This window comes from Cherax quadricarinatus, chromosome 25, assembly GCF_038502225.1.
Source record: "Cherax quadricarinatus isolate ZL_2023a chromosome 25, ASM3850222v1, whole genome shotgun sequence".
Lineage (NCBI taxonomy): Eukaryota > Metazoa > Arthropoda > Malacostraca > Decapoda > Parastacidae > Cherax > Cherax quadricarinatus.
Genome location: NC_091316.1, coordinates 5221167 through 5234170, shown reverse-complemented (window position 1 = coordinate 5234170; position 13004 = coordinate 5221167). Strand labels below are relative to the sequence as shown.

Below are 13004 nucleotides of genomic sequence, written 5' to 3'. Positions count from 1 at the left end.
TCATTACTGCCTCTGTTGTGGCTCCCACCAACTCTGTAGGTGGCTCTGACACTGCAGGCAGCTTCCCGCAACAGTGTAGGTGGCTCCCCACAGTAATATAGGTAGTTCCAACACTGTAAATGGTTCACTCCAACAATACTCCAAGTAGCTCTCTGCAACAACGTAGGCGGCTCCCTCCAACACTGCAAGAAATAAGGAAGTTGAGAGATTTGGAGAGCTCTTTGATGGAACATAACTCATCATTCTTGAGCACTCTTCCGTGAAGAATAACTACAGAGCACACACAAGAACATCCAAGGTAAGAATTTGTAACAAAACACGAGTAAACACGACCATGACGAAAAGATCCACATCAGGCACAACTATCACGCTAAGTTGAAAAAACCCACATTAGTACCCCCCCCCCATTAAATTGTGTATGTCGGAAAACTCTAAGTTGCTCGAAGTCCCTACAGGCACCGTTTTAATTAAAAAAAAAAAAACACGACTTGCACTAAAGCCCAATAAAACAGCATCGCTTGTCGGCTTCCCGAAGGTTATTAAGGAGGCGAGTAACTTTCACACTACCAGCCAAGGATATTTTAAGCCTTATTTTAGAGATTAAAGCAAAATCTCAGCATATATACACCGAGAAACACATCTCTCGATGTGTGTGTGTGTAAAGCTGTAAGTCACATGGCAGGTACATCTCACAGTCAGCTGACTCACGAAATGGTAATGACACGATCGCAAACAGACCACGATACTGGTAGGTTTTGAACCCATGGCAAGCGAGTCTTAAAACTCCAGGCCAGTGCATAAGCCACTGGGCCAGCTGGCTACAGTAACATTCGTCCAACTATGGCAGGTACATTTAACAGTTGTAGTTACATTACCATGCTAAACTAGCGAAATTTGGCGAGAACAATGATTGAACAGCACTTGTAATAAATCAGAATAAGTGATAACGAGATTTAGGACAGTACAACACTTGTTGCGTAGTAGTAGAGCTTTCAGCTCACGAAGGGACCCGGGATTAATCCTGGGATGGTGACCACCCCACTAACAAAAGGGACTGGGTTTAATCTTTGGTAGGAAGAGACGTTTGAACAAGGTTCCCTAACTGACACAATATGCAAAGCAAGATTTTCATGGGAAACTATTTCGCTCAGGGTTGAACTTTATCAATCCTGAGCGAAACGTACATCTAATGAAAGCTTTTTCTGCATGTCTTAATAACTATACCCAGGATAAACTAATAAAGCTAGTGTGTAATTTATTTCCATCGGGGTCTTTTGTTCCTCTGCCCCAGGACGCCACCCACAAACTGTCGACTAACACCCAGGTACCTACTTAGAGGAGAACAGGAGGCAACAAATATAAGAAAACATTCCTAAAGATTTCACTTGTGTTGGGATCAAACCCAGGTCCTCCAGATGTGAGCTGAAGGCGCTACCACTTTAACCACCAGTACCCATATACGGATATCTCTTCTAAGTGAGAGTAATGTGCTTATTCTCTTGTTTTTCTTCGCGTCTTCTGTCGTCTCTTCCTTTCCATGATACCAACTTAATATATCCTCGTTTGAAAATGTTAATTTTCGTAAGAGGTTCCTAAAGTCGATTTTTTAACGCTTACGGTAAATTTACAAGTGCTATTTTAAGCTCGGTTCCGTTGCCTAACCCTCAAAAAATTGTATTTACATGGGAATTAGTCATTTTAAAGTGGCCGCGATAAATCTGGCAACGAGGTGGCCTGGTGTAAACAAGAAGTTTCAAAACACGCACTTTTTAAATACGCACGATCATTACTCGTAGTACAAGAATAGTGTCTACCATCGTCACGATCGCACACACGAGCGATCATGTCAACACAGCCCTTGGGTTTGTATGGCTAGTTGGCACTGCCTGCTTGCGTCAGGAGATATTTGTCTTAAAGAAAAGTAGATCTATCACTGTTTCTCATATCCTTCCTCTCCTCCTCCCCTATCTCTCTTTTCACAGTAAGAACAATGTTTTCCTTATACCTGGCCTTCTTAAATTAGCATCAACAAGGGACGAGGAAGAAGCGACCAAGGGAATGGCCGTCGCCTTTAGTTTATTAGGTAAACAAATCCCAAATACAAACACACACACACAAAGCTAAACGTCTATCGACAAGTGCCTTAACTCACTATACTGGTGTAAATTCCACCTCATGACCATTATTTACATGGCCAATATTTGGCCACCCAGACACGTGTCTTTTTTTCTTCTGTGAGCGGTCCTTTAACTAACCACTATAACCAATTTCTTCTCCATCTTCCTCCTCTGCCTCCTACTACTACTACTCACAATTCGTCTACATTGCAATAATAAAGGGCGCACATGGAACAATGTTTATGACACGGATTCTTATTGTATAGTGATGCTTACGTGGCCTTAAGAATGCGAGAAAAGTTGTCAGTCTCGGTCAGTGCCTTGTCTGTCTCTGTGTGTGTCTGTCACACACACACACCTAGTAGCGTTCAATGAAGAGTCGGGGCCAGGAGCTGAGTCTCGACCCCTGCAACTACAATTAGGTGAGTACATTCACACGTAATATCTGCAGTGCTCCGCGTTGTTTATCTTTCGACCACTCACACCTATAAAACATCTGTGAGAAGATCGGCACAGAGGTGAAAATTCTTTCTCTTCCTCTCGGTAGCCTGGACTGCAGAGAGATAAAATAGAGTGGTGATATTGGGGGAGGAGACGTGCAAGTGTGCAGCTTGGGGGAAGGGGGGAGTTAGGGTACGCTAAATACAGGTCACGGCTGCCGATAGAAGGCCAGTGTGAACTATTAAGAAGCGAGGGACTGAGTGTCACTTTTTTAACAAAATTAGTTAAATACACAGAGTGCTGCTATCCTACTCTATATAGAAAAGGGGCGAGGGCTAGTAAGTAGAGGGGATAGTGCTTGATTGGCTAGGGCCAAGGGCTGATTGATAGCTTTGGAAGACAGGAAAGATGGTGTAGGTAAAGAGGAATTAAAGTTAGGGCAGGGACAGTTGTTATAATTAATAAAAAACTATAAATGTTGAGGTAGAGAGGGCAGAGTGGTAGGACGGAGGGGGTATAGGGACTGTAATGGAGGGGTGGCGGGAGGTTGAGAATAATAAAGTGAGACAACAGTTCTTATTTACCTGTGTGCACGAGTGCTATTGCAGGTCTTGCATGCCAGAGTGAGTGTTCCTTAACTGCGTGCTTGTCTTGTCTCCTGTGAGTGTTCCTTAACGGTGTACATGCTCCCTACACAATTAAAAAAAGTTGTGTAACCTACAAGAAATAATATGAAAAAGTAATCACAAATCTTTTCCTGTTTTAGCCATAGCAACACGTGCTAGATAGATGCTGAATGTTGTGTTTTCCTTCTGCAGGTGTGACCGTGCACGAGATGACGTCCTGGGCTAGCATCCACAGCATCTTCAAGTTCTTGAAGCAGCGTCTGGATGCCGTCTTGCGGCCTGAAGTTGAGGTCATCGATAGTGATGCTTCTGTTGAAAATGAAGTCCTTATCGACGCTGATGCTGGAGGTGTAACAGGAAAGGATGACGCTGATGGTGCAAATGGAAAGGATGGTGACACTGATGGTGCAAACAGAAAGGATGGCGATGCAGACGGTGCAAATAGAAAAGATGATGACACTGATGGTGCAAGTAAAAAGGTTGGTGACGCTGGCGATGCAAATGGAAAAACTGCTGATGATTCTGAGGGCCAGGAGAATACTGTCAGCCTTGCCAGTAAGCGTCATGGTACCAAATCTGACCATGAGGATCCTCATGGTGAGGGTAAGAGTAATCGCCCAGTGGGTGGCCATGACATCAGTGATGACGAGGAGCAGTCAGTCGAAAATAAAAAAGCGAAAATAAATACGTAGATGTTTGGAATGCTGGCGCTGATGATGCTGTGGGAGGCATTGACAATGTAAGGGTCAATAGTGAAAACATTGTAAATAATGCCGACAAGCTGTGGTAAAAGACGCATGACAGGGGACATATTATGGAAAAAGTTTCAATTCTGGGACTGTTCATTCTAAACACATTGTGCATGGAGCTTGAGAAAATCTAAGTTTATATAGGTAATGGAATATTTGGAGTGAGCTGAACAGTAGTGAAGTCACTAAGTAGTCATTGAGTAGCTTTAAAAAACAGGTTAGTAGGCCTACTGCGTTGCTCTGTGTTCACCTCGTGGCCATGTCTAGAGGTGGGAAGGGCGGTGTGTGTGTTCGAGAAGCACGTGTGCCAACGTGACAGAGTACTGTACAGTATATCTACCCGCTTTCTCCTCTCCAGTGTTTATTAGTGCTATCAGGGTTGCTTCTAAACACTTGACTCAGTAGTGTAGACACCAGCTACCGCTGATGTCTACACTATCCCGTGAAGGGCACTGACAACAAGTGGGTGGGGGAAACTGATAGAAGTCTCATTGTTAGGATCAAAGAACACAAATATGCATGTAAAAAGGCTGACCAACGTAATGCCAGTGATGCATTGGGACAGGGACTTTTAATGAAATAGGACGAAGCCCAGATGGTCATCAGGGAGACAGATTTAAGAAGACTCGTGTTCAGAGGAGAAAAAAATATTTACTGTTCCATGTCTGCCACGGTGGTACAAGTTTCTCAAATGCACATCGCCTTACATACCTCAGAATACAGTTATCCGGTGAACAATGAGAATCGCTACAATAGGCCTACTGGCCCATGCTAAACGGGTCCCTCTCAAATCCAACTCTTTAATTTGTCTAACCTTATAACTCTTCAGCTCCCCTGACCTTACTAAATAAACTTCAGTACTCGCATGTGCCTTTCCTTCTATGAACTTGTGTTTTCTTATTCCCCGTGTATGTTTGAAGTGAACAAGGGGCCAAAAAAAAAAAATCCTAATAAAATCTCCCAACTGTTTGCTCACGTACTTTTAACCATGGGTCCAATAATTGCAGTCAATAAATTAGACACATGTGCAACTCTTGGGTATCTTTATTGAGGAAACGTTTCGCCACACAGTGGCTTCATCAGTCCATACGTAGGAGAAACTTGAAGAACTGATGAAGCCACTGTGTGGCGAAACGTTTCCACAATAAAGATACCCAAGAGTTGCACATGTGTCTAATTTATCAGCATGTCGGTTCTCTGAACCATTCATCTACAAATTGCAGTCAATACGAAACATGGATCCAAATGGCGCACTACCAACGATAGTGAAGACAAGATACACGTTGCCGAGCTAGCTTTTGGAGATAAATGGTATAAAATACCGACAAGATGGAGAAACAAACACATGCAGTATGAGACGCTTTTTTGACTACGTTTTGCCCACACAGTGGACTTTATCAAGTCAAAAACAGATCGACTTGGGTAAAGAGTGATTATCAAATGGTATACAGTACAGTACGGTAAAGAGTACATTATGATAAATAGGGTGGCGAGTCAGGTGAAGACTGTGGGTCTCTTGCAGGTCCATCTCAAATCCAGCCTACCCAGCATTCTCCACCTGACTCGCCACACTATATATACCTATGTACTCTTTACCCGGGTAGATCTGTTTGTGATTGAGACAACTTGTCGGTTTTTCAAACCATTCATCACAGATCTGTTTGTAACTTGATAAAGCCCACTGTGTGGGCGAAACGTAGCCAGTAAAGGATCGCATTATACTGCATTTGTGTTTATTTTCCCAGAACTAGCTTTTATTGCTCCGTGTAGAGCTTTACATTACTAGTATAAAATACCAACAAGCAGATGACTAAAACAGGGCAACACTTTTGTATCTATTTCTGAAACGTTTCGCCTGCGCAGCAGACTTCTGTAGAATACAAAAGTGACTAATATGCTGGAAACAGATTGAGACGGTTAGTTCTTCAGCTTAGATGGAAGTTTCTCATTCCATACCGTTGATCAACGGCTGAAGGACTGAACATTTGGGACTCTCTTCAACCGTTTCCAGTATATTAGTCACGTCTGTACTCTGAAGTCCTGCTGCGCAGGCGAAATGTTTTAGAAATAATGGTAACGAAACTGTTGCATATATCTTATTCACCAAGAGCTTAGCAGAATTTCTATAAAGTTCTACTTACAGCGAAACGTTGTCAAATTGGAAACTTTCTCCGAAACGTGGTTGAAACGTGTTTTTGCTTCACTATTTTGATTTCCGGGAAAGTATTTAAGTACCGACTACGCTTAGAAACCCAGTACTTATCGAGATTAAAAAAAAAAAGACTTGGTAAATATAACAATGGTATTTCACAGCAGCGAAACAACGATAACGTTGAAAAAAAAACATCATCCTCAAAAAAAAGTTGTATTAGTTATATAATCTTGGAAGTGCTAAAATCGAAGGGGTCGTACTCATACCGTGCCTCTGGAAACAGGGACGTAATTAGGTTTGAGTCAAGGAAGGGGAGAGTAGCTGCAGTTCCTTCTATCACGAGTCCTTCATCAGCATCAAGACTCCTCTAAGGATTATATTCCCTGAAGGAAGGTAATGCCAGTGAGGGCGGGGGGGGATGCTCTTGATCAAAGGAACTGGACGTATACTCGCTAAAGATCAATCTGAATGCCTTCTATTCCCAAGGTGTGCAGTATGACCCATAAGAGTTTAACTCTTTCCCCTTATTAAAATAGGTAAACGAGGTACTCTAGGAGGGGTCCATTTTTGCTCCTATTCTCACACTACACAACGTTCTTCTTCGCCGGTCTAAGTATTTTGTGAATATTTTGATAAGCAAATTTACAGTTTTGTTTAGCTTAAAATTATTTTTTCTCTGATTTAAGGCGCTGTATAGTCCTTGTGGCTTAGCGCTTCTTTTTGATTATAATAATAATAATTCTCTGATTTAAACTGTTATATTAATAAATAGGTAGAATGATAACGCAGCTGAGTTAATGACGGCACTGACAGATTAGGCTTCTATTTTTAATTTAAATTTTGTAGCAATCAAAAATAAAGGTCACAATAACGCGGCTGGAAGCAATTTTATGATGTCTGAGACTTAGAGAGAAGAAACTATTTTTTACGAGGCTCCCGTCTGCTGCAAGGAATGGTCTACAACAGACGGTCCTTTCACTTGATACCTGGAGTATACCTGGAGAGAGTTCCGGGGGTCAACGCCCCCGCGGCCCGGTCTGTGACCAGGTCACAGACTACAGGTCCAAAATGAACTAAAACGTCATATGTTTATCTCCAATTTGTAAGTTGTATACATTCATCACTGATTGCGTTTTTTTAACATGTTATAATAATCAATGTTGTAGTTTTCATTGGCTGAAGCTATAATGAATATTTTCATTCCTGGACAGTTTTTTTAAACTACCAATATTTTGCAGTGATTGAACCAAGTGCCAATCTGTTATAATTATGGGTTAATATTATCGTTATAAAATACATGCACTAAACCCCTACGAAACTAGTATTAATTTAGATTTATCAAGATTGGATGTATCAACTGTGTACTGTTACTCTGGTCTATATATGAGAGGTTTTGTTCCCGCTGTGTATTTATGTTTCCCTGTCATATACCATCACACAGGATGGCTTTCATACATAGTGCTGAAGTCTGTTAGCCTGAGCTGGAATACTTCTGCGGGGCAGTAAGGATATCGTCAAGTATTTCATAAAACGTACATCAGCTACGGGAGCTTCAAAGATTTCCTTCCAGAAGAGCTGTAGTTACTGTTACTTAGGAATTACCATCTCTCAGGATGGCCTATCCCATGCACTCAAGAAATAGACTTTTTATGAAAAGTTATCTCAGAGTGAGGACAACAAAAATTGTGTATAGGAGACAGGGAAAATAATATGGAGAGAAAACTGTAAATGATATATCTTCAGCACATACTTTAATATGTAACAATGAACAGTCATCACATGGAAAATTACTCAACCTGTAGGAAGGATGGGAGGGGAGGGGGGTCATTCAACTTTTTTAAGGCCAGGGGATCGGGATGTCTTGAATGTGGATGGGGAGGACTGGGATAGGAAAGAGGTGAGAAATATTTAGTGACCTGATTACTTTGAGCGAGCTATTTTATAGTAAGGGCGGAGCACTAAACCAAAAATAGGCCATATAGTGCCTTGGGGAGATGAGAGGCAATCGGGCCCAATACTGGGAGAAGATAAGATAAGATAAGATTTCGTTCGGATTTTTAACCCCGGAGGGTTAGCCACCCAGGATAACCCAAGAAAGTCAGTGCGTCATCGAGGACTGTCTAACTTATTTCCATTGGGGTCCTTAATCTTGTCCCCCAGGATGCGACCCACACCAGTCGACTAACACCCAGGTACCTATTTGCTGCTAGGTGAACAGGACAACAGGCGTAAGGAAACGTGTCGAAATGTTTCCACCCGCCGGGAATCGAACCCGGGCCCTCCGTGTGTGAAGCGGGAGCTTTAGCCACCAGGCCACCGGGCCATTTCTCTGGATTAAGAGCCCTTCACTGGTGTCAAGGCCATTGGGAGCTTGGAGTAGGAAACTGAAAATCAAGAGTCGGAGGAATTTAAAACAATAGTTGTTATCACACTGACGAGCTGATGTACAACTTTAGATTCTGTAGTATCTGCCCGAACCTGGTTATCTTCCATTTCTCAGGAGCTATACGATCCCTACAGGTTAGCATTCCTCCCTCCCGATTAAATTACAATCTTTTAATAAAATATAGACTAAAATCAATTATAGAGCCTCTAAATCGATTGTTGTGATGTACATTAATTACTATGTATTTTATTTTACACCTGTGTACCTGTTTACACCTGTTTACCTGTTTACATGTGTACCTGTTTACACTTGTTTACCTGTTTACAAATGTTTACCTACTGTTTACACCTGTGTACCTACTGTTCACACCTGTTTACTGTTTATACCTGTGTACCTACTGTTTACACCTGTTTACCTGTCTACAAATGTTTACCTACTGTTTACACCTGTTTACCTACTGTAGACACCCGTGTACCTACCGTGTACCAAAAAAAAATTATGCTTTGGTTAAATTCTACTGTAGAACATTTGAAAAGCAAAAATATTACATATATCCATTAATTACACATGTTAATATCCACTAAATACGCACTATGTTAATATCCATTAATTACATAATATGTTAACTATTGAGGCACAGAAGTTGCAATATACCTTTTTGAGACTATTGGTTCACAGTCCCGCACCTGATTACCTATTTCCCATGAGTTGTATGACCCATACTGGTATATCGCTTCCCCATGGGTGTGCAACGTTGAGACTGAGTGAGCAGAGACGATATGCAACTATGCAACTGGATATCAGAGATAACTGGAAATTCTGGCCTTACTATTCTTTAGCTCCTTCCCTCCCCCCCCCAGGGAATATATGGTAATAATCCCCTTCCATTTCTCCAAGGCTTTTGGAGAGGTGCTTAGACGTAACTGTTCATCCCCCTAAATTCTTCACGTAACATGAAAATCAAAATATTCCCACGAACTCCAAAGCTCTGACCCAAATGGGTTTAGCATTTCCATTAAATATAATTCTAAAATTAATATCCTTTACTTTTCAAGAAAGTTAAGTGGCACTTCGTCTGTTTGTTAAATCAGGTTGTTTTTACTCCTGTTTAGTAATTTAAACTTCGTTATTATTTTGTACTGTTAAACAAATTGTGACTTTGTGATGTGTTGCAAATAAACTTACGTATAATATAGGGTTTTATTTCTGTCACACTAAATAACACTAACACGATTGCCTTATGTATCCACCAAAGACCATTAAATGGTTACCTAATTATATTATTCTTTTCGCTTCCTCCAAATCTATTTTCTTTCTCTTATAACAAGAATTCATCCAATCGGACGGAAAATGAAAGGTTCCTTGTTATTAGGCTATTCAGGTCCCAGTTTGCCATTTTATTTTAAAAATTCCGTGCTGCAATTAGAGGATGCCGCTTCTGAACCACCTATTTAAAAGCTGATGCGGCTACCCAAATGTTCTTCATAATTTTGATGGTAAACTAGTTGTTCGTGGGAGTCTTCACTGCACATCACCCTGTTCTTCATTCAACGAGATCGATTAACTCCAATTTCCGTCAGAGATCCTCGAAGTGATGACTATTACATTCCTTAACCCTGGAAGCCACACACATACGGGCAGCAAGTTCGACCTCATAAATAAATCTTACACTCAGCCAAAGATGGCAGGTGACTCAACGTCTCACCAGCGAACAATTTTAACCAATACGGTTAGTTGAAATTTCACCGACTTCAACAAAATAGTGGTGGAATATTGAAAAAGAAAGTAAGCTGGAATGTTTCGAAACAGGCTAGAAACATGGAATGAGCGATTACGCCTGAGCAAGTACGCATTATAATGGTCTCAAGACAATGGTGGGCGGCCGAAACTCACGAGCCCTTGTTAAACGCACTGAAGTTTAAGTTTACACAATTCCTTGCATTAAATACTCCACAGATTTTGCACTTCATACCTATAATAACCATGTACTCTGCAACCTTTCCATTGCCACAAACAATGCTTTACACCCACACTAACACATTTAGCACTCATATAACCAACACATAGGTTTTGTCAGTTTTATTTTTTAATAGCAATGCGATATAGCATTTAAGACAATGTGGCGAGGAAGAAGCCTTACCACTTCCTTGGTTGAGGGGACGAAGACAGCTGTGATAAGCGAAGACTGACGCAGAAAATAAGGCAGAGCACTAAGTCCGTTTATAAAGGTCATACAGCCCTGCACCCCCTATGATCTGCTGGGTTCCCTATCGTCAATTTTCTTTGCCCTGACTCCGCTGGTCTACCAGGCTCGGTGTATACTGGGGTTGTTTTTGGTGGATGGTGAAGTGTGGCCACCGGGGAGAGGGGAGCCAACGTGAAGGCCACCGGGGAGGTGAGGCACAGAGCTTCTCTTTAAAGCCTCGCTACCCACACTTTTCTCTCGACAGAAAAAGAAAGTGAAGTCGAGTACACTAGAATTTAGATAAGCTCTTTTCTTTTCAATAAAGAGTGAATTGCCCGCTTGACGGTAAGAAAAATTGTTTTTATCGCACCACTGATATTTTCCGCCATTATAAATTAATTATACACGTACGTTGTCCATTGCGTGCGTGAGCGAATTTCTCCTTAATTACCTATCAAAAATCTGTACCTCACTGAAAGTAACAGCACTATCCTTTGCAAATCTTCTTGGGCGAAAAATTTTCGCCTGTACAGGCAGCGCGAAATATATCTGCAGTCAATACTGTAGCGTTATTACATATGTTAAGTTTGTGTAAGTGATACCTTTAGCGTCAGCCTCAGTGACGCTGAAGCCTCACATTGGTAAGGTTTCTCATGGGCTCAAACTGGGTGAAGGGGCAGGTAGGGGTGGGGGAACGGGTAAAGGAATGGTACAGAAGGGAAAGGGAGAAGGAAGGGGGTGCAAAAGAGAAGGGGACGGAAGGGGGTGCAAAAGGGGTAAGAAGAAGCACACTGTGGGGTGGGTGGGAAAAGAAGGGAGATGGGAAAAGGGCGAAGGGAAAAGAAGGGCGAAGGAAAAAGGGCGAAGGGAAAAGATAGGCGAAGAGGAAAGGAGAGCGAAGGCGTACAGAAAAGGAAGAAGGGTGCAGAACAGAGGGGAGGGGATTGACACAGAACAAACTAGGGAAGGGACATAAAGCAGTTCAGAAGGGAATGGAAGTAGAACCCCACAAACTTGACCTTTCATAACTCTACATGTGTACAAACGATCCGACTTAACTGTGCTCAGAAGAGTCTTCCTGCGTTTGACAAAACGAATATTGCCGTTAGTTTATTCGTCATTGGAAAAACATCTGACGTTGATCTTAATCATATGATGACCCAATAAATGACTCATTAGCAGCATGTATAAACCTGTGTCATCGGCTATACAACTGTTATAAACAGTTTATATATATAATATATATATATATATATATATAATATATATATATATATATATATATATATATATATATATATATATATATATATATATATATATATATATATATATATATATATATATATATATGTCGTGCCGAATATGCAAAACTGGTCAATTAGCAAGAACTCATTTAAAATTAAGTCCTTTCTAAAATTTTCTCTTATACGTTTAAAGATATATATTTTTCATTAATGTTAATGTAAAAAATTTTAATTTTGCACCAAAAGAATCTTAGAAAACTTACCTAACCTTATTATAACAAGAGTAATTTATTTTAGCCTAACCCAACTAAATATATTTTAAATACGTTTACAGTAATTTAGTACTAAACAAACACAATCAAATATATTTTTTTCGTTAGGTTCAGAATGATTTTGGCGAAATTATTGCATACACAAATTTTCACTTGTCCTATATGGCAAGATGAGCGTTGCTATTTAAGCCAAGATCGCAAGTTCTGCCTATTCGGCACGACATATATATATATATATATATATATATATATATATATATATATATATATATATATATATATATATACAAACACACGTGTGTGTGTGTATGTGAGTGTGTCTGTGTGTGTGTGTGTGTGTGTGTGTGTGTGTGTGTGTGTGTGTGTACTCACCTATTTGTACTCACCTATTTGTGGTTGCAGGGGTCGAGTCCTAGCTCCTGGCCCCGCCTCTTCACCGGTTGCTACTAGACCCTCTCTCTCCCCGCTCCATGAGCTTTATCAAACCTCGTCTTAAAACTGTGTATGGTTCCTGCCTCCACTACGTCATTTTCTAGGCTATTCCACTGCCTTACAACTCTATGACTGAAGAAATACTTCCTACTATCTCTCTGACTCATTTGTGTCTTCAACTTCCAATTGTGGCCTCTTGTTTCTGTGTCCCCTCCCTGGAACATCCTGTCCTTGTCCACCTTGTCTATTCCACGCAGTATTTTATATGTCGTTATCATGTCTCCCCTGACCCTCCTGTCCTCCAGTGTCGTCAGGCCGATTTCCCTTAATCTTTCTTCATAGGACATTCCCCTTAGCTCTGGAACTAACCTTGTTGCAAACCTTTGTACTTTCTCTA

General features: G+C 41.0%; 1 protein-coding gene and 1 long non-coding RNA gene across 3 annotated transcripts in view; one reads left to right on the top strand and one right to left on the bottom strand.

Annotated features, from left to right (window-relative positions):
- The window catches only part of LOC128690022 (cotranscriptional regulator ARB2A homolog), an 83076-nt gene extending 78257 nt beyond the window's left edge, over nt 1–4819 (top strand). For both annotated transcript variants that reach the window (XM_053778537.2, XM_053778536.2), the window contains one exon: nt 3377–4819. In XM_053778537.2, the coding sequence (XP_053634512.1) occupies nt 3377–3876 (500 nt within the window). In that variant the 3' untranslated portion in view covers nt 3877–4819. The remainder of the gene's footprint in view (nt 1–3376) is intronic.
- A 3779-nt stretch (nt 4820–8598) lies between these two features.
- On the bottom strand, nt 8599–9043 carry LOC138853193 (uncharacterized). The gene is made up of 3 exons (XR_011392400.1): nt 8926–9043; nt 8763–8886; nt 8599–8728 (listed from the first exon to the last, which is right to left on the bottom strand). It is a non-coding gene; the product is annotated as an uncharacterized lncRNA (long non-coding RNA).
- Between the last annotated feature and the right edge of the window lie 3961 nt (nt 9044–13004).